Source organism: Coregonus lavaretus (assembly GCF_964263955.1).
Source record: "Coregonus lavaretus genome assembly, chromosome: 25".
NCBI classification, from domain to species: Eukaryota; Metazoa; Chordata; class Actinopteri; order Salmoniformes; family Salmonidae; genus Coregonus; species Coregonus lavaretus.
The window spans coordinates 12,946,469-12,973,926 of NC_140012.1; the positions used below are offsets into that span (position 1 = coordinate 12,946,469).

The 27,458-nt window shown below is 44.1% G+C and overlaps 2 protein-coding genes and 1 long non-coding RNA gene across 6 annotated transcripts in view; 1 reads left to right on the forward strand and 2 right to left on the reverse strand.

The window, feature by feature from the left end:
- LOC311101141 (ubiquitin carboxyl-terminal hydrolase 22-like) overlaps positions 1-3,245 on the forward strand; it is a 33,980-nt gene extending 30,735 nt beyond the window's left edge. For all 3 annotated transcript variants that reach the window (XM_084142213.1, XM_084142211.1, XM_084142212.1), the window contains one exon: positions 1,518-3,245. In XM_084142213.1, the coding sequence (XP_083998339.1) occupies positions 1,518-1,560 (43 nt within the window). In that variant the 3' untranslated portion in view covers positions 1,561-3,245. The remainder of the gene's footprint in view (positions 1-1,517) is intronic.
- A 93-nt stretch (positions 3,246-3,338) lies between these two features.
- On the reverse strand, positions 3,339-21,260 carry LOC311101142 (uncharacterized protein). The gene is made up of 5 exons (XM_084142214.1): positions 21,139-21,260; positions 20,029-20,170; positions 19,578-19,694; positions 4,550-4,846; positions 3,339-4,333 (listed from the first exon to the last, which is right to left on the reverse strand). The coding sequence occupies exons 2-5, from the start codon at positions 20,141-20,143 to the stop codon at positions 4,080-4,082; spliced, it is 783 nt and encodes a 260-aa protein (XP_083998340.1). The 5' UTR covers positions 20,144-20,170; positions 21,139-21,260; the 3' UTR covers positions 3,339-4,079.
- LOC311101143 lies at positions 11,653-17,249 on the reverse strand. 2 transcript variants are annotated; one of them, XR_014609882.1, is made up of 3 exons: positions 16,552-17,249; positions 15,798-15,947; positions 11,653-11,835 (listed from the first exon to the last, which is right to left on the reverse strand). It is a non-coding gene; the product is annotated as an uncharacterized lncRNA (long non-coding RNA). The 2 variants fall into 2 exon arrangements; XR_014609883.1 differs by having other exon boundaries at positions 15,798-17,249.
- Positions 21,261-27,458: the final 6,198 nt, after the last annotated feature.

A 27,458-nucleotide genomic window follows, 5' to 3' on the forward strand; every position in this document is an offset into this window, starting at 1 on the left:
TAGCATAGTTTAAAAATCTGTCCGTTTAAGCTAGAGAAATGTATTTTTTTGTTGCATTGAAGGCATCTCAATCCACCGTATCCACTGATGTCGCACTTCCGCATCTGCAGTGACAGAGCTAGAGCGGTGTTTGTCAGACCATGAGACATCCTGCAAAATTGGTCTTCTCACAAAATCGTCTGTAGCGTCCAAACGGTTTGGCCTACAAACTATTGTTGGCCAACAAACGGTGGTGTTCTCCGTTTTGCTCTACGACCCCCACAAGCGTCACGGGACTCGTCTGAAGTCAGTACAGCCAATCTGCCAACTTCTGTCTGTAGCGTCCGAACAGTTTGGGCTACACACTAATATTACCCCTCTGTAGAAAGGTGAGACTCTCACGAACACATAATGTCATTTTGTTGTTTTGCTCTAGGACGCCCACAAGACTTGTCTGAAGCTTCCCTGGTACCAGTTGAAAACATTAATGGAAGTATATATGGACACTGTTTAGTGCCAAAAATAAGGGGTTAAATACATAAATACAAAAAAAAAGAATATATACAAATGTGTCCTGATCTTTCTTATATCTCTCAGATATAGGTCAGACACTTCAGAACAAACTTTCTTTAGGTTTTTTGGGGGGGACTATCTGTTGTTCCATGTATGGGCTAATAGCAGTAAGCCAAAAATATGTTTTCATCAAATTATATTTAAATATTTTTTGGGGATACTTCAAGGGGTCCTAACATTCAAAATCAAATAGCTAAATGATCATCGGTATGACCTTCTTAAAACAATTCCATATAGCTTAGTAGAACTGGGCCGCAGGTAGCCTAGCGGTTAAGAGCGTTGGGCCAGTAACCGAAAGGTTGGTGGTTCGAATCCCTGAGCCTATTAGTTGAAAAATCTGTCGACGTGCCCTTGAACAAGGCACTTAACCCTAGTTGCTTTGGATAAGAGCAGCTGATAAATGACTCAAATGTAAAAATGTAGAACTCCCCTCCCCTGGCTTAGACAGGGCTTAGACTCTTATGGGTTAAAAGCTCATACAATCCTTACCTTTACCATTACGGGGTTAAACATATAGCAGATCTGGTGTCAGGGGTTAGGGGCAACATCTACCCACTGTCTTTTGAGGGAGGTTTCCCAGACATCGATTAAGCCTAGTCCAGGAGTAAAAAGCACTTGGAGATTCTCCATTGAACATGCTTTTTAGTCCAGTTTATATTGTATTGTCAATCAGTAGACTTCAAAGCCACATTATTATTATTATTATTATTATTATTATTATTATATATTATTATTACATTATACACTTAGTATACATAATGAACACTTGCTATTAGGAAGGTGTTCTCAATGTTTTGTACACTCAGTGTATATTATTTAATCCTAAACTCCATCTCCCCCATTCTTTCTTTTGATGTATCATTCTGCAGTAGCTTCTACCTTGTGTTTTTCATCCTTTTTCATTATCATGAGGAATTATCTGTATGAGTGTGAAATCTGATCGCTGAGTCTTTTTCTGTTGTCAGGTACCTTTTGTTCTACCATAAACAGTTTCTGGAGTACGAATAGCCTCCTTCCTTCAGCACTGATGTCATCAGCCCCCAAGAGTTGTGCAACAAAAGATGGCAACGTAACACAAGCCTACCTGAAACTCTACATCAGTGAAGATTGAAGCTGTGGGAATGGAGGCAAAGGAAAATGAACCACGCATCTTTTCTAACTAAAGGACACTCCAAAACCAATCTGCATGGAAGCTACTACGTAGGATCTACTTAATAGGACTGAAAGGAGGAAGAGGAGGGGGGGGGGGGAGTCGAGCCTTTGTTGGAAGATGAGGTGCTTCGCTCTCTCCTCTTCTATTGTTTTGGGCAGATGGAGGAACAGGCCGACAGTGGCCACATCTGATAAAAACGGTCAACTTCACATTGTCATTTTAGAATTTTTCTGAAATCCATAATTCCACCCCCGAACTCACACCCATCTCCAAGTGACCAAACATTTGAAAGGAGGGAAGACATTTGGTTGTGTAATTTCTTTATATGCATTATTATTGCCCTGAATGCAAAACAAGCTGACAAATTATATTAAGAACATTTCAAAGACAAGAAGATATGACTATAATCATTGTTTGAACTTTTTAGTTTGTAAAATACTGTATGATTAATCTTGCGCACATTTTTTTTTACTGAGGAAAAGATGGAGGTAGAAAAAGGGAGGTTGTTGTTCTGTGAAAAGTCTACCCCCCCCTCTTTTTTCTTCTTCTTTGAGGGCAGGGAATATATAGAAGTATATTTTTACAAGTCATTTGAATCCTTATTCACGGTTTCCCATGTTCCCCCCTCCCTCGAACCCCTATCCTTGTTATGTTGTGCAGTCAATCATGTATTTTTCAAAAATAGAAAAAATGTATGCTTCTTATGAGACTGCTGTTGTGGAGCCTTTTTCACGTTTGTTGGTTGGTTTGTTTGTTTCTTGTGATGATGGGATAATGATTGTGTTGCTGACATGGTTGTGAAGATGTTTCAGGTGATGCGTTGTTGTGAATAAGAAAAAGACGAGCACTCTTCTGACATGGTGTGTATCCTGCCGGCGGCCGCGGCTTGATCCAACAGTGTTAAACTTTGGCCACATGTTGCTCTAATTGTGTGTGCGTACGCACATGTGTTGTGCCCATGTTTGTGTACTGAATCAGTACTTTTTTTCACATGTTAATTATGTATGTTCAAGTATGTATGTACAGTACGTATGTTTAAAAAAAAAAACAAGGTATAAACTGAGTTCCTTTATCCATGTTGCTGGAAATAGCCAAGCGTCGTCATGCTAGTCAAATACATCCCCAACACTTTATCTGCTGCAAGAACTGGACACAATGATGGTGAGATACACATAATAAAAATCTATATCTATACTCTCCTGTGTGCTTCAGGGTTTTATTAACTTGTACAAGATTTACTGGAGGTCTTTGCTGAATCATGGCACAAGGAGGCCACCCACATGTGAATGTCTCCCAAGAGATGTAGCAGGTGTCATTTGTTTGGTGTAAGTACATACAGGCATATATCATGTTCTCTGTTACTCCCTTGTCACTCCCTCGATACAGTTTCTCGTGTATCCTTCCATTTTCCTTCACCACCTATTCATTTCTGCTCTCCAGACTTCTCACATCACAGGGAGAGTTGTTTCTGGTCTGCGTGGTGTAGGCCAGGTGAAGTTGCCCCTAGACGTGGCTGATCTTGGGCCAGTTTAGAAGATAATTTTTTTCTCACTAATGGTTCCGGTTTGGATTGGGGAGGGCAAGCTGATCCTAGATCTGTACCTAGGGGAAACTTCACCCTGGAGTGGGTGGTGTCAGATCTGTCTAGGGTTGTTTATTGCTATAATAGAATTAGGAATGATAATACTAGAATGGCCATGAACCTCATGATGGTCCAAAGGTCAGCCATGTTGGTCAACCTTGGTTTACCAGTGCTGTGATAAGATATTGTGTAAAACAATGTATGTGAAGAATTGATCTGCATTGTATGGGAGTTTGCTTGCTAGCTAGCTGGCCAGCCAGTTTTAGAGGAATGACTCCATACGTTTTTCTAATTAACATCCAATATGCAAACGTTCCATTCAAATAAGGCAGTCAATCCACAGTCATACACTGGCTCAAATCAGTTGATGATAGGACGTAAGTACTGATATTGTATCATAGAATAGCACTCTGTTTTCCAAGAAAACAGTCTGAGACGTATGGTCTGTTTACATATATTTTAGAAGGTATTTGTACAGAAAATTGGTATTAAACCTTTATCAACTGTATTTATAATTATGACACTATTTTAGGTTGACTATAATTCCATTACACAATTTCTAATACATCCCCTGCCTTACTTTTATTTTCCTGCATAACTAAAAGCAAGAAATGCATCACCTATGCCTCTGCCATTCATTCCAATTAGTCTGGTTTTGGATTTCTCCCTGACCAAGATGGCTGCCATTTTCGGCCCATTATGGAACTTTGAGGGTTTATGACAGCCCCTCTAGTAATTTAATAGGATCTCTATGATTGCTGAAGTGTCTAGTCGCTTTCAGTTCTGCTCCTTTCAGAAGATGGGCTGAGAGGGGGAGCAGATTATTTTTTGTGATGATCCACAATGGAGTGGTCTGGTAGGAGTGTGGAGGTCCTGGGGGACAGCCTGCTGGTAGAGGCTGAGAGGGGGTCTCTGCTGCTTCTCTCCCCTGCCGGGCACTCTGAGGTCAGGGAAGCAGTGGACACACACACAGGTCTCTGTGGGGCTGGACAAATGGCCCGCTGTCACACTGTTCAGCTGGGGCAGGGATGGATCCATCAGGCTGTCTAAAGATGGTACATATGCACACACACACACACAGAGATAAACAAGCTAAAAGAAGCCATGTTGAGTTATAAGATTGTGATCTTTTTCACTTTTAGATCTTAATGAATAGGAATAAATGAACGGGGGAACCTGATTGATTAGCACTCCAACTCTGAGTGGCTTTATGAAGACATGCCCTGAGCTACATTTTAGACTAGAGTTGTGCCCAAACTGACCTTTGGAGGACTGGCTATGCTGGTTAGGTTCTTGGGCCTCCTTGCTTCCACGGCCCTGGTTGTGACTGCTCTGTGTGGCCCCTGTTCGGCGGCCCCTGGCACTGGCCCTCCTCAGCAGCACAAGCAGGGCCAAAGACAGGGTCAACAGCAGCAGAGCCAGAGACAAGCCCAGTAGAGAGTACACCAGGATGGCTGAGTTAGGCAGACCTCTGAGTAGGGAGCCCCCCCTGGTGGTAGGGTTCTGGAAGACAGTCCCGTCCACAGGCCTCAAGGTTGCACTCAAGGCAGGCTGTTGGGCTTAAGGGAATTAAATTACTTAAATTACTTAATTTAAATGTTAATTTACCTTGCAATAACATCCATGTAATGCAAAGAGTGTCTAAACAAACGTATGCACCATTTCCAAATGTCAAAGCTCTACTTCTAAAAGGTTCTCAATTCAAAAGATCAAAACCAAATGCATTTAATACCAAGGTTATCCTATTTAAATGTGACTGAATTAGAGAAGACACCAAATGGCACCCTATTCCCTAAATAGTGCACTATATTTAACCAGTGCCTTATGGCAGGGTGCCGTTTGGGACGTAGACAATACATTTCAGCCATTCACTAAGAATGGTGCTGGGATGTATAGCGGCTATTTTACAGGCTCCTGACCAATTATGCTATTTTGTGTGTTTTTTTTGCGCTGATCTTAACTATTTTTGTACATAATGTTTGCACCATCTTATGACTGAAAAGAGCTTCTGGACATCAGAACAGCGATCACTAGCCTCGATTTGGATGAAGAATTCTACTTCCCTGATTCGGCCGGCAGGACATAATGCCCTAATCCCCAACACTCGAAAGAGGAAAAGACGGCGATATAGAGGCCGATGTGGGGGCACCCTGATGAAACCCTCTGTTCTATTGGCGAATGTACAATCACTGATTTCAATGCAGGAAAACTGAAATCCATTTGACCTAATTCCTACTAGCATGTCACCTGTGCAACTAAAGGGAAAAAATACTCTAGATCACCTTTACTCCACACACAGAGACGCATACAAAGCTTTCCCTCGCCCTCCATTCGGCATCATCCAAGATGGCGTAGCAGTGCGGTCGTGTTCTTTGTTGTGTGTCCGTGTAAATAGCCAGTTTTTTTGTATTTTTCGTACATATTTCCCTATCACATTTTTCATCCTTCTACTAAATATACTTTCCTGCAACCCGCCGCACTCAATGTGGAACGGATTCTATTATTGACTTACCTTTTATCTAGAATCTCCAGTTGAAACTAGCTAGCCAGCTAACTAGCTACTTGCTATTAGCCACTGTTAGCGGTTTTCACCCAGAACATCGGATTTTCTGCCGGAATAACTGAATCACTGGACATTAACACCGGATCGCAACTAGCTAGCCGCAACCGAATGGATGTTGCTGTTGGCTAATCACCACTGCCCCCGAAGCAAGCACCAGTTAGCCTTGAGCTAGCCTCGAGCCAGGCCCATATCCCGGCTATCTACCTCTCTGTCTACCGGACGGGAGTAGCCAGCTAACTAGCTACTTGCTATTAGCCACCGTTAGCGGTTTTTCACCATTGTCCGTGGCCTGCACTACCTACCAGCCAGCTCTAGCCTGGACTATTATCGGCCAGTCTGCACTGTCTGCACAGCGCGTTATCGACCCAGAACATATCGATTTTTTCTGCCGGAATCACTGAATCACTGGACCTTTAACACCGGATCATCGCAACCAGCTAGCTGCAAATAATTGAATTTTGTTGTTGGCTAATCAGCCTTGAGCTAGCCTCGAGCCAGGCCCATCTCCCGGCTATCTACCTCTCTGTCAACCGGACGGGACCTCCTAGTGTTGACACGGCGCCCAGCCGATCCAACACGACTGGTCTGCCGACGAAATCGTCTGACGTCGACCACGAAGATCCATCTGCTAGCCCCGGCCCGCTAGCACATGCAAGCCGTGGCCTCTTGCTCACCAGTGCTGTAGCAGCCCCCGAACTACCTCCGAACTCTGCTATTGCTGTTCACCGGACCTTATGATAACTCAGCTATACAGCTGATGCCTGCTGGACTGTTCCTTTACATGGTACCGCATCCTGTTTATGTTTAGCCTCAGCCAAACTTTGTCGCCATTACCGGCTGTTGTCTTAGCTCTCTCGAATAACACCTTTGATTGCTTTATGCCTCTCTCCCATGTCAATATGCCTTGCTTATTGCTGTTTCGGTTATTTCTTATTGTACTATTTCACTGTAGATCCGCCAGCCCAGCTCAACCTGCCTTAGATAGCTCCTTTGTCCCACCCCCCATACACGCGGAGACCGACTCAATCGGTGCCTCCAGTGATGCTATCTCTTTCATCGTTACCCAATGCTTAGGTTTACCTCCACTGTACTCATATCCTTCCATATCCTTGTCTGTACACAATGCCCTGAATCTATTCTACAACGCCCGGAAATCTGCCCATTTTTTTCTCTGTACCCAACGCACTAGAAGACCAGTACTTAAAGCCTTTAGCCGTATCTTTATTCTACTCCTCCTCTGTTCCTCTGGTGATGTAGAGGTTAACCCAGGCCCTGAAGCCCCCAGTATCACTCCTACTCCCCAGGCGTTATCATTTGTTGACTTCTGTAACCGTAAAAGCCTTGGTTTCTTACACGTTAACATCCGAAGCCTCCTCCCTAAGTTTGAGTTATTCACTGCGTTAGCACACTCCGCCAACCCTGATGTTCTAGCAGTGTCTTAATCCTGGCTTAGGAAGGCCACCAAAAATGCAGAACTTTCCATCCCCAACTACAACATTTTCCGTCTCGATAGAACTGCCAAAGGGGGTGGGGTTGCAATCTACTGTAGAGACTATCTACTCTATCGTACTATCCAGGTCTGTGCCCAAACAGTTTGAGCTTCTACTTCTAAAAATCCACCTTTCCAGAAATAAGTATCTCACTGTAGCCGCTTGCTACAGACCCCCCTCAGCCCCGAGCTGTGCCCTGGACACCATATGTGAACTGATTTCCCCCCATCTATCCTCAGAGTTCGTACTGCTTGGTGACCTAAACTGGGATATGCTTAACACCCCGTCCAACCTACAATCTAAACTAGATGCCCTCAATCTTACACAAATTATCAGCGAACCTACCAGGTACAACCCTAAATATGTAAACATGGGCACCCTCATAGATATCATCCTGACAAATGTACCCTCTAAATACACCTCCACTGTCTTCAACCAGGATCTCAGCGATCACTGCCTTATTGCTTGCGTCCGTAATGGGTCCGCGGTCAAACGACCACCCCTCATCACTATTAAACGCTCCCTAAAACACTTTAGCGAGCAGGACTTTCTAATTGACCTGGCCCGGGTATTCTGGATGGATATTGACCTCATTCCGTCAGTAGAGGATGCCTGGTTGTTCTTTAAAAGTGCTTTCCTCTCAATCTTGAATAAGCATGCCCCATTCAAAAAATTCAGAACTAAGAACAGATATAGCCCCTGGTTCTCCTCAGACTGCCCTTGACCAGCACAAAAACATCCTGTGGCGTACTGCATTAGCATCGAACAGCCCCCGTGATATTCAACTTTTCAGGGAGGTCAGGAACCAATATACACAATCAGTTAGGAAAGCAAAGGCTAGCTTTTTCAAACAGAAATTTGCATCCTGTAGCACTGCCCACTGCACTGAGGCTAGGAAACACTGTCACCACTGATAAATCTACAATAATTGAGAATTTCAACAAGCATTTTGCTACGGTTGGCCATGCTTTCCACCTGGCTACCACTAACCCGGCCACCAGCTCTGCACCCTCCGCTGCAACTTGCCCATGCCCACCCCCGCTTCTCCTTCACACAAATTCAGACAGCTGATGTTCTGAAAGAGCTGAAAAATCTGGACCCCTACAAATCAGTTGGGCTAGACAATCTGGACCCTTTCTTTCTAAAATTAGCCGCCGAAATTACGCAACCCCTATTCTTTCGTAACATCTGAGATCCCCGGAGATTGGAACGCTGCCACGGTCATCCCCCTCTTCAAAGGGGGTGACACTCTAGATCCAAACTGTTACAGACCTATATCAATCCTACCCTGCCTTTCGGAAGTATTTGAAAGCCAAGTTAACAAACAGATCACAGACCATTTCGAATCGCACCGTACCTTCTCCGCTATGCAATCCGGTTTCCGAGCTGGTCATGGGTGCACCTCAGCCACGCTCAAGGTCCTAAACGATATTATAGCCGCGATCGATAAAAGACAGTACTGCGCAGCCGTCTTCATCGACCTGGCCAAGGCTTTCGACTCTGTCAACCACCGCATTCTTATTGGCAGACCTAATGGTTCACCAACTACTTCTCAGATAGAGTTCAATGTGTCAAATCGGAGAGCCTGTTGTCTGGACCTCTGGCCGTCTCTATGGGGGTGCCACAGGGTTCAATTCTCGGGCCGACTCTATTCTCTGTGTAAATCAATGATGTCGCTCTTGCTGCTGGTGACGCTCGGATCCACCTCTATGCGGACGACACCATTTTGTATACATCTGGCCCTTCATTGGACAATGTGTTAACAAACCTCCAAACGAGCTTCAACGCCATACAACACTCCTTCCGTAGCCTCCAACTGCTCTTAAACACTAGTAAAACTAAATGCATACTCTTCATCCGAACGCTGCTTGCACCCGCCCACCCAACTAGAATCACTACTCTCGGCGGGTCTGACCTAGAGTATGTGGACAACTACAAATACCTAGGTGTCTGGTTAGACTGTAATTTCTCCTTCCAGACTCACATTAAGCATCTCCAATCAAAAGTTAGATCTAGAATCGGCTTCCTATTTTGCAACAAAGCCTCCTTCACTCATGCTGCCAAACATGCCCTCGTAAAACTGACTATCCTACCGATCCTTGACTTCGGCGATGTCATTTACAAAATAGCCTCCAACACTCTACTCAGCAAATTGGATGTAGTCTATCACAGTGCCATCCATTTTGTCACCAAAGCCCCATATACTACCCACCACTGTGACCTGTACGCTCTTGTTGGCTGGCCCTCACTACATATTCGTCACCAAACCCACTGGCTCCAGGTCATCTATAAATCACTGCTAGGCAAATCCCCGTCTTATCTTAGCTCACTGGTCACCATAGCAACACCCACCCGCAGTCTGCGCTCCAGCAGGTATATCTCACTGGTCATCCCCAAAGCCAACACCTTCTTTGGCCGCCATTCCTTCCAGTTCTCTGCTGCCAATGACTGGAACGAACTGCAAAAATCTCTGAAGCTGGAGACTCTTATCTCCCTCACTAACTTTAAGTGTCACAGCCATTCTGAAATTAGCCCACCCAACTACCTCATCCCCATATTGTTATTTATTTTGCTAATTTGCACCCAATTATCTCTACTTGCACATCATCTTTTGCACATCTATCATTCCAGTGTTAATACAAAATTGTAACTATTTTGCACTATGGCCTATTTATTGCCTTACCTCCATAACTTACTACATTCGCACACACTGTATATATATTTTCTGTTGTATTTTTGACTTTATGTTTTGTTTACCCCATATGTAACTATGTGTTGTTGTTTTTATCGCACTGCTTTGCTTTATCTTGGCCAGGTCGCAGTTGTAAATGAGAACTTGTTCTCAACTGGCTTACCTGGTTAAATAAAGGTGAAATAGAAAATACAAATACAAATCTGACCATAACTCTATCCTCCTGATTCCTGCTTACAAGCAAAAACTCAAACAGGAAGTACCATCCTTAGCCCCACTGCTGTTCGTCTTCTGTTGCCCAGCACCCTCCATATACATCCCACTTTTCATGTGTCTAAGATTAAACTGTCTCACAGCCCTTTGTCTACTGTTGCCACGCCCAACCCTCTCCCCCGTCTCATCGACGGCCATCCGGCGTACACGGTGAGGCGCCTCCTGAGTGTTCGACCTCGGGGCAGGGGATTCCAATACCTGGTTGACTGGGAGGGTTATGGCCCGGAGGAAAGGTGCTGGGTCCCCGCTAGGAACATCCTGGACCCAGCCCTCATCGCTGAGGTCCGCCGCCGGCACACCGATAAACCAGGTATGTACCCGGGTAGGACGCCAGGTGGCGCCCCTAGGGGGGGGGGGGGGGGGGGGGATACTGTCACACCCTGATCTGTTTCACCTGTCTTGTGCTTGTCTCCACTCCCCACCAGGTGTCTCCTATTTTCCCCATTAGTATTTATACCTGCGTTTTCTGTCTGTCTGTTGCCAGTTTGTCTTGTTTTGTCAGGTCTTACCAGCGTGTTTCCCGTTTCTCCAGTTCTCAAGTTCTTGTTTTCAGACCATTCTGCCTGCCCTGACCCTGAGCCTGCCTGCCGTTTTGTCCCTTTTTGACTCTGCCTTGGATTACGAACCTCTGCCTGCCCTCGACCTGCCCTGTTGCCTGCATTTGTTATAATAAATATTCTGAGAACCGAACCATCCGCCTCCTGTGTCTGCATCTGGGTCATATCCTGAGTCGTGATATAAACTCAACAAAAAGAAGAAGAAACTGTATTATGAAGCCAAGATCAATGGTATAAAGAATGATGGAAAAAAACGTTGGAGTACTTTAAATGAAATTACGGGCAGAAAGACAAATTCAACTCCATCCTTCATCGAATCAGATGGCTTATTCATCACAAAACCATTTGATGTTGCCAATTATTTTAATGATTACTTTATTGGCAAAGTGGGCAAACCTAGGCAGGAAATGGCAACAACGAACAGTGAGCCATCGTATTCAGGCATAAAAAATCAAGTTTTAGAAACATCTCAAGGATGATCAATGGAAACAGGATGCATCTGAGCTCAATTTCGAGTCTCATAGCAAAGGGTCTGAATACTTAAGTAATTTGTAATACATTTGCCAACATTTCTAAAAACCTGTTTTAGCTTTGTCATTATGGGGTATTGTGTGTAGATTGATGAGGAATTGTAATTTTTAAAATCCATTTTAGAATAGGGCTGTAATGTAACAAGATGTGGAAAAAAGGGAATGGGTCTGAATACTTTACGAATGCACTATACATAAAGGCTTACTGACACTTAGAGAATGATCACTAACAGCTAAAACAAATAAACATTAAAGACATGTTCAAACCATACATTTCCTTTTATTCGTACGTTTTTAAAACTATACAAATGCATGAAGTTTCAAAAAGTCCAACAATGCAAATACATTGAACAGGGCTGTGAATAGTGTAGCTTGTCCCTGAGCTGGCGGATGAATGGTTCTTGCCTCTCTGCCTGCTGGAGGTACTGCATGTTGGTTCCAACCTTAAAAGTAACAACAAAGACAGTTTAAGATTTCATTTAAGGTTTAATTTATTTGCACCAAAGAAAATAAGTGATAAACAACAATACAGATAAAAACAAATAAATATAAAATGGTGCGCAGGTGTGTTTGGAAGCCCAAAGGCTTATTCAAAAACCACACCACAAAAAAACTATATACAATACATAGGTAACAAAAATAAAAAAGGTTTGTTAAAACAGATAACAAAACCCACTAATCATACATTTACAAATGAACTGATCAGCAATCACAAAAAATTATAACGAGTATATGTTTTGTTTAAATGTGTGTGTGCATGTGTGGATGTGAGTGTGTGAGAGTTTGGCTATATGGAGGAGATTACTGAGTAGTTTGGTTCATCAGGCTGACCCCCAGTCTTCGCTTGAAGTTATTGAGGGATGAAGAGGTTTTGGCAATGTGAAGATAAGAATTCCAGAGTATGGTACTTCTATATCTGATAGAGAATTGACTATGTGAGCACCACAATACTAACATGTGAGAATTGACTATGTGGGAAGGGTGAAGGTTATCACAGTGTCTTGTGTTATATAGATGGATTTCAGAATTAACCTGGAAGAATCCATTCAAGGGTTAAGGGAAACTGTCTGGGAGGTATGAGTATTTGTATATGAAAATGCATAATTGGCGTACATTAATGTTGTAAATAGACAAGATATTGAGTTTCTTAAACAAAAGGGTCAGATGGAGCCAGGTAATTAGAGGAGGTGTCTAGTCTTGCAAATGTATTTTGTATGATGAGTAATTTGTGTAGGTAGGAGGTATATATACTGGCCCAGACAATATTACAGTAAATGAGATTAAGCTACAGTAAAGAGTTAGGAAGCAAGCCTGATTAACCAAACCACTAATATTTCTGATGATACCAACATATTTCATAACTTTGCTGCAGACAAATTGAAGATGATCTTTCCAGGATAATTTTACATCAATTAGAACTCTGAGGAAGTACAGTAGAAGACACAGCATCAAAGTCATTGATATAGATTAGGAATAACAAAGGTCCAATTATCGAACCCTGTGGGAGATCATAGGATATCTTGGCCCTGGTAGATGCACAGCCGGTTATATAGATACAGTGGGGAAAAAAAGTATTTAGTCAGCCACCAATTGTGCAAGTTCTCCCACTTAAAAAGATGAGAGAGGCCTGTAATTTTCATCATAGGTACACGTCAACTATGACAGACAAATTGAGATTTTTTTTCTCCAGAAAATCACATTGTAGGATTTTTTATGAATTTATTTGCAAATTATGGTGGAAAATAAGTATTTGGTCACCTACAAACAAGCAAGACTTCTGGCTCTCACAGACCTGTAACTTCTTCTTTAAGAGGCTCCTCTGTCCTCCACTCGTTACCTGTATTAATGGCACCTGTTTGAACTTGTTATCAGTATAAAAGACACCTGTCCACAACCTCAAACAGTCACACTCCAAACTCCACTATGGCCAAGACCAAAGAGCTGTCAAAGGACACCAGAAACAAAATTGTAGACCTGCACCAGGCTGGGAAGACTGAATCTGCAATAGGTAAGCAGCTTGGTTTGAAGAAATCAACTGTGGGAGCAATTATTAGGAAATGGAAGACATACAAGACCACTGATAATCTCCCTCGATCTGGGGCTCCACGCAAGATCTCACCCTGTGGGGTCAAAATGATCACAAGAACGGTGAGCAAAAATCCCAGAACCACACGGGGGGACCTAGTGAATGACCTGCAGAGAGCTGGGACCAAAGTAACAAAGCCTACCATCAGTAACACACTACGCCGCCAGGGACTCAAATCCTGCAGTGCCAGACGTGTCCCCCTGCTTAAGCCAGTACATGTCCACGCCCGTCTGAAGTTTGCTAGAGTGCATTTGGATGATCCAGAAGAGGATTGGGAGAATGTCATATGGTCAGATGAAACCAAAATAGAACTTTTTGGTAAAAACTCAACTCGTCGTGTTTGGAGGACAAAGAATGCTGAGTTGCATCCAAAGAACACCATACCTACTGTGAAGCATGGGGGTGGAAACATCATGCTTTGGGGCTGTTTTTCTGCAAAGGGACCAGGACGACTGATCCGTGTAAAGGAAAGAATGAATGGGGCCATGTATCGTGAGATTTTGAGTGAAAACCTCCTTCCATCAGCAAGGGCATTGAAGATGAAACGTGGCTGGGTCTTTCAGCATGACAATGATCCCAAACACACCGCCCGGGCAACGAAGGAGTGGCTTCGTAAGAAGCATTTCAAGGTCCTGGAGTGGCCTAGCCAGTCTCCAGATCTCAACCCCATAGAACATCTTTGGAGGGAGTTGAAAGTCCGTGTTGCCCAGTGACAGCCCCAAAACATCACTGCTCTAGAGGAGATCTGCATGGAGGAATGGGCCAAAATACCAGCAACAGTGTGTGAAAACCTTGTGAAGACTTACAGAAAACGTTTGACCTGTGTCATTGCCAACAAAGGGTATATAACAAAGTATTGAGAAACTTTTGTTATTGACCAAATACTTATTTTCCACCATAATTTGCAAATAAATTCATTAAAAATCCTACAATGTGATTTTCTGGATTTTTTAAAATAATTTTGTCTGTCATAGTTGACGTGTACCTATGATGAAAATTACAGGCCTCTCTCATCTTCTTAAGTGGGAGAACTTGCACAATTGGTGGCTGACTAAATACTTTTTTCCCCCACTGTAACTATATAACCAATTATATGTATAATCATGAAATCTGTAATAATGCAATTTAGAAAGTAATATTTCATGATCAACCGTGTCAAACGCTTTGGATAAATCTAAAAAGCTGCCAAGAGCGTATTCATTGTTGTTAAGGGCTGTAAATATTTTATCCACAAGTTGCAAAAGAGCCATATCTGCGGAGTAGTTTTTACAAAACCCATATTGTTGCTCATATAGAATACAGAGAGTGTTGATTTAAATGTTTCAACTTTCTCTTATACACCAATATTTCTAGGATTTTAGAAAAACATGGTAGTACAGATATTGGGCAATAATTTGTAAAAGATCTTGGATCCCCAGATTTATAGAGGGGGATAACTTTGGCAATTTTCAAATCTTTAGGAACAATACCAGTTTGTATAGATTTGGTGGATATACGTTAGAGGTTTAGTTAGCAGGTCTGTTTGGAAATGTCTTTGTCACACCATCTGGATAAGGGTATTTCTGTGCTGCGCCAGAAACTCTAAATGGGAAGATGGGAAACTCGATTCAATTCGTATGATTATATTCCTCTTTCATTTACAAATCTCATGATGTGACTATGAGACATGGCTGTATCTAGAGGGATTTGTATTTAGCTGAGCCTGCTAGCTAGCTACATTTCGGTTAGCTAGCAATCGCTGTGATGTCACTGAAATAATTTCAAATAACGATTAACCTCTTAAGGATCACACTCTTCTTTTCAATTTCCACCTAAAATGACATACCAAAATCTAACTGCCTGTAGCTCGGGACAAAAAGCAAGGATATGCATATTCTTGATACTATTTGAAAGGAAATACTTTGAATTTTGTGGAAATGTGAAATTAATGTAGGAGAACATAACATAATAGATCTGGTAAAAGATAAAACAAATTTGACATGAAAAATAAAATTGCCATAGATTTGGATAGGAAGCTGCAGGTAATTTAGATGTTGTCCACAAGAGGTCAACAGTGTATGTGCAAAGTTTCAGACTGATACCTTCAAGAATTAGCGAGCTACATAACATTTAGTATGAAGTCACCCAGGTGTCCCTCACGAGTTTGCCCAAATGTACCCAAGTCGCCTCCAAGTGGCCGAATTGGTAAATTGATACATTTTCAAGTACATAACTATAGAGAACATACAAAAATTCTATGGTAACAAAAAAATCTAGTTTACACACTCCCAGGAATGTCATACATGATGGATCATTAGCATCCCTACATAAGACACTAACCTTCACACATCTAGATGGCCAGGCAGGGTGGGTGTGGAGCCAGAGACAGCAGCAAGGGTCCGACTGAATGAACCAGTTTCTACTGGAGGACTTGAATGTGGTCTCTTTGGTGTTGGCTCCCAGAGGTCATCTGAGTCAGAGTCTCTAGCACTATAGAATATTTTTTTAAATCAGTAAGAACTCAAGTTTACTATTACTTATTTTATTGAACCTTTATTTTAGCAGGGTGTGAGCCCTGCATCAATACTTTTACGGATGAGCCCTGCATCAATACATCAAATAAACAACACATATCTATAAACATATATTATGTAGAGTTTGGGGAACACAATCACTATAATGAAATATGTTTACCAATAGTAAATAGGGCACAGACCTACAATGTATTTATACAGACCTAAAATGTATTAGCATAGCCATTGTGCATTTTATGTTGACTGAGTCTCTAGCACTATAGAAGTTTTTTTTTTTAATCCGTAAGAACTCAAGTTCACTATTTCTTATTTTATTGAACATTTATTTTAGCAGGGGCTGAGCCTGCATCAATTATTTTAGCAGGGGGATGAGCCCTAGCCAATTAGTATTTTATGTTGACTATCACATGCTGTGCCTGTGGTTTTCGAGTGCCCTATTTACTATTGGTAAACATATTTCATTATAGTGATTATACATATAGCAATCAAAGAAAAATATCTCAAATAAATAGCATTTAAACAATGCATTAGCATGAGAAGAAAGAAAGTATTTTACTTACCAGTCCAAAGTTACGTCTTTCCCATCCAAAAGAAAGTGTGATTCTACAGTGTAATCACTAACTGAGTCCTCATCAACTTCTATGTCACATCGATTTCTGCAATAATCTCGTCCAAATTGGTATACTTGGTCTTCGATTGAGCTTTTCCAGTTTTATTAGCCATATTCTACTTTCTAAACTAGCAATAAACTTGGTAGATCTAATCGAGCGTGCGTGCGTAATACGAGTCCCTCTTTGTTCTCTCGATTTTATCTGCCCAACGTAGGTTGTTGCGCGCGAGCTCAGCACAATGGCTTTTACTCACACTAAGGACCATCACATACTCCTGTAAAGCCCAGCTCATTGGCTATCTAGCTAGCTATGTTTCAAAACTATAGGTGGTCATTGGACCAAGAGACAGTCAATCAAGTGAACACTGCCCGTCTCATTGGTGCGTAATCATGTCAAACCTTGGTGGGCTAATATACCTTTTGTTTAGCCAATGCGTCATGCAGAATCATGAAACAAGTTCGGTCACCTTCTAGAGTGTCCGAGGATTGCAGAAAAACCTAACTTGACTGGGTGAAACAAAGCGTAGCGTTTATATTACGTTTAAATGTTTTGTTGCAAGTTCAACTAGTCGGAATTCAGGCGAAACGCTGTATACAACATGGACCATGTTAGGATATAAAAATGGATTTGATCAAACAAAAAAAACACTATGTTTTATCTCAAGTGAACACTGCCCGTCTCATTGGTGCGTAATCATGTCAAACCTTGGTGGGCTAATATACCTTTTGTTTAGCCAATGCGTCATGCAGAATCATGAAACAAGTTCGGTCACCTTCTAGAGTGTCCGAGGATTGCAGAAAAACCTAACTTGACTGGGTGAAACAAAGCGTAGCGTTTATATTACGTTTAAATGTTTTGTTGCAAGTTCAACTAGTCGGAATTCAGGCGAAACGCTGTATACAACATGGACCATGTTAGGATATAAAAATGGATTTGATCAAACAAAAAAAACACTATGTTTTATCTCTGGGACCTTCAGGATGACAAATCAGAGCAAGATTACTGAATGTAAGTACATTATTTACCTTCAGAGATGAATGTATCAAACCAGTTGCCTTAATAAAAGTGTTTTGTTGTCCAAACAATAGCATGGTATTTTTTCGCTGTAATACCTACTGTAAATTGGACACTGCAGTTAGATTAACAATAATTGAAGCTTTCTGCCCATATAAGACATATAAATGTCTGTGAAAATGTGCTTTTGTTTACAACATCATTGTAGTCACATTATCCGTATTGAGTAACAACTGTCCCGATTTCGGGACACCCATCCATTAGAGGTTAAGGTAGCTACAGTATGTAATCTAACTCAACACTTTACTACTACAAACTAATTGAAATTATAATAAATAAAGGTTAACTTACTTGTTTTTCACTGTCCAGTGGCAGCACAAGTGGGGCATTTGATTTGCGAACTCATCACATGATCAGCGTCTCATCAGCAACACTAAAAAGTACTTCCGGGTCACGGAATTTCAGAAATGTTCTAAATAAAAGTCCCCAACGTAATAGTAAAAAGTGTCAATAACCATGAATGCTATATGAAAAATGATTGTCTAAACATTAACAATGAATCATATATGTTCATATTTAAGTGACTTTTGCATTAAATTTGAGTTTTAAAACCTGTTCCAAGGTCAAATAAATGCCCCCAATGTGAATCACTGTATATGGAAAACAGATTGGCTTAGAGCAAGAAGTATTCTGGGTGCAGCAGTAAAAGTATTGTAGGGAATATTCAGTAGGGTCTGTAGAATGTATATACGGTGTCATTTCATGGTGCTCTCAATAATACGGAGTGTTGCTGGCCTTTTACTCCACCCATTCCATTGGCGGCCGAATCACCTTACATGTGCGCTTACTGCAACAAAAAAAAAAAATGCACTACAGAAAACCCGCTAACAAAACAACAGTGCAGGGCATGCTCACTGTATTAAAGGGCAACTACACTCAGAAATCTAAGTTTCTTTAATTTTTCCCAAACCTCAAAAGTCCTCCCCTGATTTGGTTTAAGTTGTTTGGTTCTATTATTATAAAAAAAAAATGTAATGGGGTAAACCAGAAACAATTGGGGAAATCTGGAACCTGGAAAAACAAAACCAAGAAAACAGAATTGGAAAAAATAGGCAAAAAATAAAAACTGATTTTAAAAGGCCCTACCAACGTTTTTTGCTGTGCATGACTGCACTTTAGAGTGTGTGTCATCCTGCAGCACAGCATTTTGGGGGAAGTTGAGGTCAGGTCCAATATTGACTATGCACCCAAGGGGGAAAGAGGTAGGGCCATCCTAGAAATGTTTTAGTGAAACATAATATAATATATACAATTTAGCAGACGCTTTTATCCAAAGCGACTTACAGTCATGCGTGAATACATTTTTACGTATGGGTGGTCCTGGGAATCGAACCCGATATCCTGACATTGCAATGCTCTACCAAGATGCGTGACAGGGTTATAAATGCTTTGTGAAGCCTCAATTTAATATGATTTATAAGGCCTTTAGTAAGCGGTGCTTATACCACCCTTTATAAAGCACAGGTTTATGTCATATTTGACACAGTGGTTTATTCCACATTTGACATTGGTGATTATGTCACACAGTTATGCCATATTTATGAACCCTTTATAAAACATGACATACGGTTATAGATGATTTCTAACAAATGTATGTAGCATTTATGAAGCCTTTATAAGCTGCACGTCATTTAAAGCGGGACCAAATTGGTCTAAATATTGGTTCAACAGCCAGAAACTATTTTGGAGATGGCTGTCGGCTCAATTCATTACTTAGTAGTGTACAAACTCTTATGACTGTTTGTGAGAGCTGTGTGTGTGTGAGTGTTTTACAGAGAACGAGAGAGAGAGAACGAGAGACAAAAAGAGGACATTAGCACCTACTATTCTGATGAAAAATGGTTTGCTAGGTGAGTGTTCTATATGTTTTGTGATACATATATTATACTGTTCACACTCACTCTGACATTGGTGGGAACACTCTGAGGGATGGCTGCCACACACCACAGCACACCTCAGACACTTCTTCAGCAGCCTGTCGTAGTACTGCCCTGGGACGGCCTTACACCCTAGAGACACTGGCACAAACATACACACAATGGCACAGGGATGGTATACGTATTATAACATGCCTGGTATATTCTTCCTGTGTTTTGACACAAAATGGCCATTATGTATCAACCACAATTGCACTAGACTGTACTTATTACTTAACCCCACAAAAAGGATCTTGAGATTCATTGATCTTACTACTGATATAACACCATAGAATGAAATATAAAATGTATGTATCTCTATGTATAACTTTGTAGATTGAGTCATATGGACAATCTTGCGGTGCATTGGCCTCTCATTGACTTCTTACGTGTATGTGTTATTTCCTCTGACGAGCGTTTGTGTGTGTGGACTTACCACAGTACTCAATGCATCTGAGGTGGTGTTGAGGCTGCTGGCAGACCATCTGACAGGTCAGACACTTCCTGACCAGGCCGTCCCAGAAGTGACCCTCAGGACAGCCTAAACCCATGGTTCAGCTCAGGTGTCAACTCACACTCTGACTCACCGAATGACAGGCAGGGGGAAATCAGGGTCAGTTCATGGAATCCTTGCGTAATCAGTCTTGTATCACTTGGTTGGAATTGATTCAAACCTGACACTAATCAAGTTGATTTGGGGGTGTTAGGCTTCCAGATTTTACATTACTTTATGATGGACTTCCTTAGATTGTGTGTTCTAGTTTTCTTGTCTTTTTAAAGATTTTTTTTTTTGATGGTGTACGTTCGTCTACAGGCATACAAGCAGGCTCAAACTAACTGGATTCAAAAAAATAATGAATTACTCATGTACAGTATATTATTCTGTCCAAGTAACTCCAGAAGGTATCAGAAGAGAGGGCAAGCCTCTATACACAACTTCAAAGACTGAAATGCCCTTTTCTTGACAGAGGCATACTGCGCTGTGCTCTAATGGGCACAAAATCACTGAGCTGGAGAAAGTACACACTCGACAAATGAAGCTACGCCTCGCCTTGGTCTTCAACTTCAATAAAATGGACTTATACATTTGTTCTTATCTGTGAATTTGCCTAAATCATTCTCCAACAATACCATTTAATGCCTTTACTGATCACTGATTCCTGTAACACTCTATAGCATAAGCAATGGCTCATTGCATTCACCAGTAAGTAATGTATTCAAGGCATGATGTTGATCTTTAATTCTGGATATCCGATTAGTAAATATTGTTTAGTTCTCCTTCAGTACCATTCCCAGGTGGTCTATTAATAATCAAAGACAACATCCATCCATCTTTTAAAAGGTTATAAACCATGGACAGCCTACTCATTAACCAGCTCACATGTAACTAAAAATACATATTATTTACATTTTACATTTTAGTCATTTAGCAGTCGTTCTTATCCAGAGCGACTTACAGTTAGTGAATACATACATTTTCATACATATCATAATGGAATGGAATAATAATGCATATTGTAATAAAACATAATATCGTATGACTTACAGAGAGAAGAAAGACATCTAAGGACCTTGGCTTGAAATGTGCCCCTCTTGCAGTGACCTTGGGCTACATGTATTTGAGTTAGGGGCTGATTTGGGTACAACCACAATGTATTTTCTGGGACTTCCCCCTTACACAGAAGGTAAGCTATTTTCCAGTCATGATGAGTCAGGCTTGATAGGTGTGAATTGTGACTACAATTTGGAGTTTTGTCATATCTACACTACTGGTCAAAAGTTTTAGAACACCTACTCATTCAAGGGTTTTTCTTTATTTTTACTATTTTCTACATTGTAGAATAATAGTGAAGACATCAAAACTATGAAATAACACATATGGAATCATGTAGTAACCAAAAAAGTGTTAAACAAATCAAAATATTTGTTATATTTGAGATTCTTTGTCAACGGGTGCTGAAGGTGGGTGTGGTGTATGAATCATGCGCAGGACGCAGAGGCTCAGTCCAAAGGCTTTAGTGCAATATTCATAAAAGACAAAAGTACAATAAGCCCGAAGGCGAATACACGGCGCACACAGGCGACAAAACAAACGGCGCACAAACATGTGCAAAATAACCTCTCCAAAACACTGGAGGGAAAATGTAGTTCCAACACGAAACAGAAGCGCAATCACACACAAACACAGACACACACAACGAGAACTAAATAGAACACTAACGAGGACTAACTAGACACAGGTGTGCAACATCAAGACCAAACCAAACGAACATGAAACATAGATCGGTGGCAGCTAGTACTCCGGGGACGACGACCGCCGAAGCCTGCCCGAACCAGGAGGAGGAGCAGCCTCGGCCGAAACCGTGACAGTACCCCCCCCTTGACGCGCGGCTCTAGCCGTGCGCCGACCCCGGCCTCGGGGATGACCAGGAGGACGCGGAGCAGGGCGCGCGGGATGGTCCCGGTGGAACTCCGACAGGAGAGATGGGTCTAGGATGTCCCTCCACGGCACCCAGCACCGCTCCTCCGGGCCGTACCCCTCCCACTCCACGAGATACTGGAGACCCCCCATCCGGCGTCTGGAGTCCAAGATGGACCGAACGGTGTACGCCGGAGCCCCCTCGATGTCCAATGGGGGCGGAGGAGTCTCTCCTATCTCATTGTCCTGGAGTGGACCAGCTACCACCGGCCTGAGAAGAGACACATGGAACGAGGGGTTAATATTCTTATATTCAACAGGTAGATGTAACCTATAACACACCTCGTTCAATCTTCTCAGGACTTTAAAGGGCCCCACAAACCGCCGACCCAGCTTCCGGCAGGGCAGGCGGAGGGGTAGGTTTCTGGTAGAGAGCCAGACTCGATCTCCGGGTGCGTACACCGGCCCCTCACTGCGGTGGAGATCGGCGCTCGCCTTGTGACGAAGGACGGCCCGCTGCAGGTGGACGTGGGCAGCGTTCCACGTCTCTTCCGAGCGCCTCATCCAATCATCCACCGCAGGGGCCTCGATCTGGCTCTGCTGCCACGGTGCCAGAACCGGCTGGTAACCTAATACACATTGGAAAGGGGTTAGGTTGGTAGAGGAGTGGCGGAGAGAGTTCTGGGCCATCTCGGCCCATGGAATGTAACGCGCCCACTCCTCAGGCCGGTCCTGGCAATACGACCTCAGAAACCTACCCACATCCTGGTTGACACGTTCTACCTGCCCGTTACTCTCCGGGTGGTACCCCGAGGTAAGGCTAACCGAGACCCCCAAACGCTCCATAAACGCTCTCCACACACGGGAGGTAAACTGGGGGCCTCGATCAGACACTATATCCTCGGGGACCCCGTAATGCCGGAAGACGTGGGTAAATAGGGCCTCAGCGGTCTGTAGGGCAGTAGGAAGACCCGACATAGGGAGAAGACGACAGGCCTTAGAGAACCGGTCCACAACGACCAGGATGGTGGTATTCCCCTGAGAGAGGGGAAGGTCTGTTACAAAATCCACCGAGAGGTGGGACCATGGTCGCTGTGGAACGGGTAGGGGCTGTAACTTACCCCTGGGCAGATGTCGGGGCGCCTTACACTGGGCGCACACCGAGCAGGAGGAGACGTAAACCCTCACATCCCTAGCCAAAGTAGGCCACCAGTATTTAGTGCTAAGGCAATGCACTGTCCGGCCAATACCCGGATGTCCAGAGGAGGGTGACGTGTGAGCCCAGTAGATGAGTCGATCCCGAATCTCGAGCGGAACGTACCTCCGACCCTCAGGACATTGTGGAGGGCTGGGGTCGGTACGCAACGCTCGCTCGATCTCGGCATCGACCTCCCACACCACCGGTGCCACAAGGCAAGACTCCGGTAGTATGGGAGTAGGCTCAACGGACCTCTCCTCCGTGTCATACCGCCGGGACAGTGCATCTGCCTTACCATTCTGGGACCCAGGGATGTACGTGATTTTAAATACGAACCTGGTGAGAAACATACTCCATCGAGCCTGGCGAGGGTTCAGTCTCCTCGCTGCCCGGATGTACTCCAGGTTCCGATGGTCAGTCAAAATGAGGAAAGGGTGTTGAGCCCCCTCAAGCCAATGCCTCCACACCTTAAGGGCTTGAACTACAGCTAACAACTCCCTGTCCCCAACGTCATAGTTACGCTCCGCCGGGCTGAGCTTTTTGGAGTAAAAAGCACAGGGGCGGAGTTTAGGTGGCGAGCCGGACCGTTGAGAGAGAACGGCCCCTATACCAGCCTCAGACGCGTCCACCTCAACCTGAAAGGGAATTGTGGGATCCGGATGCGCCAGCACCGGAGCCGACGTAAACAGGTCCTTCAGTCTCCCAAAGGCCCTGTCCGCATCAGCTGACCACTGCAGGCGCACCGGACCCCCCTTCAGAAGGGACGTGATGGGAGCTGCCACCTGTCCAAAACCCCGGATAAACCTCCGGTAGTAATTTGCAAAGCCCAAGAACTGCTGCACCTCTTTTACAGTGGTTGGAGTTTGCCAATTACGCACAGCGGACACACGATCCACCTCCATTCTCACCCCTGACGCGGACAACCGATAACCCAAAAAGGAGACCGACTCCTGGAAAAACAGACATTTCTCTGCCTTGACATATAGGTCGTGCTCCAACAGCCTCCTCAATACACGTCGCACCAGGGTTACATGCTCGGCTCGGGTAGACGAGTACACCAGAATATCATCAATGTACACGACCACCCCTTGTCCCTGCATATCCCGGAAAATGTCATCTACGAAGGATTGGAAGACTGATGGAGCATTCATCAACCCATATGGCATGACAAGATACTCGAAATGACCTGACGTGGTACTAAACGCTGTTTTCCATTCATCGCCCTCCCTAATGCGCACCAAGTTATACGCGCTCCTGAGATCCAATTTTGTGAAAAACCGCGCCCCATGCAATGACTCCATCATGGTCGCAATCAGAGGGAGTGGATAACTGTATTTCACAGTAATCTGATTGAGACCATGGTAATCAATGCACGGGCGCAACCCTCCATCTTTCTTTTTCACAAAAAAGAAACTCGAAGAGGCGGGGGAAGTGGAAGGCCGAATGTATCCCTGTCTCAAAGATTCGGCTATGTAAGTCTCCATAGCTTTTCTCTCCTCTTGAGACAAAGGATACACATGGCTCCGTGGGAGCGCTGCTCCTGCCTGGAGATCAATCGCACAATCCCGCTGTCTATGGGGAGGCAACTGCGTCGCCCTAGTTTTGCTAAACACAAGAGCTAAATCCCCATATTCAGGCGGAATGTGCAGTGCGGGCACTTGGTTTGGACTTTCCACCGAAGTCGCCCCCACGGAAACACCCAGACATCGCCCCTCACACTGAGCAGACCACCCTTCGAGAGCCCTCTGTTGCCACGAAATAGCAGGGTTATGGGTGCTTAACCAGGGAATTCCCAGCACCACTGGGTACGCAGGAGAGTCGATCAGATACAGCTGTATAGTCTCTTCATGACCCCCCTGCGCACACATCCTAAGTGGCGCTGTGACTTCCCTAATCAACCCTGATCCCAACGGGCGGCTATCTAAGGCATGAACGGGAAAAGGTTTGTCAACAGGTAGGAGAGGGATCCCTAACTCTAAACAAAACTTTCGATCAACAAAATTCCCAGCTGCGCCTGAATCTACGAGCGCCTTATGCTGGGAATGAGGTGCAACCTGTGGAAAACCAACAGGTATACAAAAGTGCGCAACAGAAAGCTCTGGGTAAGTGGGGCGTCTACTCACCTGGGAGGCCCCCCCAGTGCGTGGCCTGTTGTCTTCTCCCCCGGAGAACCCTCCCCAGCACCTGGCCGCAGTGTGCCCTCCACGACCGCACTTGGTGCAGGAGACAGGCCCCCTCGGGCTCTTCCTCCTCCGTTCTCTAGCGCCGGCACCACCGAGCTCCATAGGGCTCAGCTCGGAGGTGCCGGAGGGCGGAATGGACGGACCCCCCTCGGGACGTCCACGGGTGGCCAGCAGGGTGTCTAAACGGATGGACATATCGACCAACTGGTCGAAAGTCAGATGGGTATCCCTGCAGGCCAACTCCCGTTGAACGTCCTCCCGGAGGCTACACCGAAAATGGTCGATGAGAGCCCGTTCACTCCACCCTGCATCCGCCGCTAGAGTCCGGTACTCTAGAGCGAACACCTGAGCGCTCCTCCTCCCCTGTCTCAAATGGACTAGACGCTCCCCCGCCGCTTTGCCCTCAGGTGGATGGTCGAACACGGCCTTGAAGCGGCGGGAGAACTCGGCGTAGGTGATGGTGTTGGCGTCCATCCTCCTCCACTCGGCGTTAGCCCACTCCAACGCCTTGCCCGTGAGACAGGAGATGAGGGCGGAAACGCTCTCGTATCCCGAGGGCACCGGGTGTACAGTGGCCAGGTAGAGCTCCACCTGCAGGAGGAACCCCTGACACCCGGCAGCTGTTCCGTCATACGCCCTCGGGAGCGAGAGCCGAATCCCTCTGGGTTCCGAACCTGGGACTGGTGGACCGACCGATGGGGTGGGCAGGGTAGGTGGAGGTGTGGGTACCCTGCTGGCCTCCCATCGGTGCAAGGTGTTGATTACCTCCTGTAGAGCGGTCTCCAGTTGTCTTATCTGGCCCTCTTGCCCACGGAGATGCTCCTCGAGCGACACAGGCGTCACTGCCGATCCTGCTGATTCCATTATGGTGTGTGATTCTGTCAACGGGTGCTGAATGTGGGTGTGGTGTATGAATCATGTGCAGGACGCAGAGGCTCAGTCCAAAGGCTTTAGTGCAATATTCATAAAAGATAAAAGTACAATAAGCCCGAAGGCGAATACACGGCGCACACAGGCGACAAAACAAACGGCGCACAAACATGTGCAAAATAACCTCTCCAAAACACTGGAGGGAAAATGTAGTTCCAACACGAAACAGAAGCGCAATCACACACAAACACAGACACACACAACGAGAACTAAATAGAACACTAACGAGGACTAACTAGACACAGGTGTACAACATCAAGACCAAACCAAACGAACATGAAACATAGATCGGTGGCAGCTAGTACTCCGGGGACGACGACCGCCGAAGCCTGCCCGAACCAGGAGGAGGAGCAGCCTCGGCCGAAACCGTGACATTCTTCAAATAGCCACCCTTTGCCTTGATGACAGCATTGCACACGCTTGACATTCTCTCAACCAGCTTCATGAGGTAGTCACCTGGAATGCATTTCAATTAACAGGTGTGCCTTGTTAAAAGTTAATTGGTGGAATTTCTTTCCTTCTTAATGTGTTTGAGCCAATCAGTTGTGTTGTGACAAGGTAGGGGGGTATACAGAAGATAGCCCTATTTGGTTATTTCATAGTTTTGATGTCTTCACCATTATTCTACAATGTAGAAAATAGTAAAAATAAAGAAAAACCCTTGAATGAGTAGGTGTTCTAAAACTTTTGACCAGTAGTGTAGATATGACAAAACTCCAAATGTTAGTTACAATTCACACCTATCAAGCCTGACTCATCATGACTAGAAAATAGCTTACCTTCTGTGTAAGGGGGAAGTCCCAGAAAATACATTGTGGTTGTACCCAAATCAGCCCCTAACTCACTTTTACATGGGCCCGTGTAGCTCAGTTGGTAGAGCATGGCGCTTGCAACGCCAGGGTTGTGGGTTCGATTCCCACGGGGGGGGCAGTATGAAAAGAATAAGAAATGTATGCACTAACTGTAAGTCGCTCTGGATAAGAGCGTCTGCTAAATGACTAAAATGTAAAAATGTAAAAAATTGGTAAAAGACGAAGTCCATATTATGGCAAGAACAGCTCAAATAAGCAAAGAAAAACGACAGTCCATCATTACTTTAAGACATGGTCAGTCAATCCGGAAAATACCAACAAATC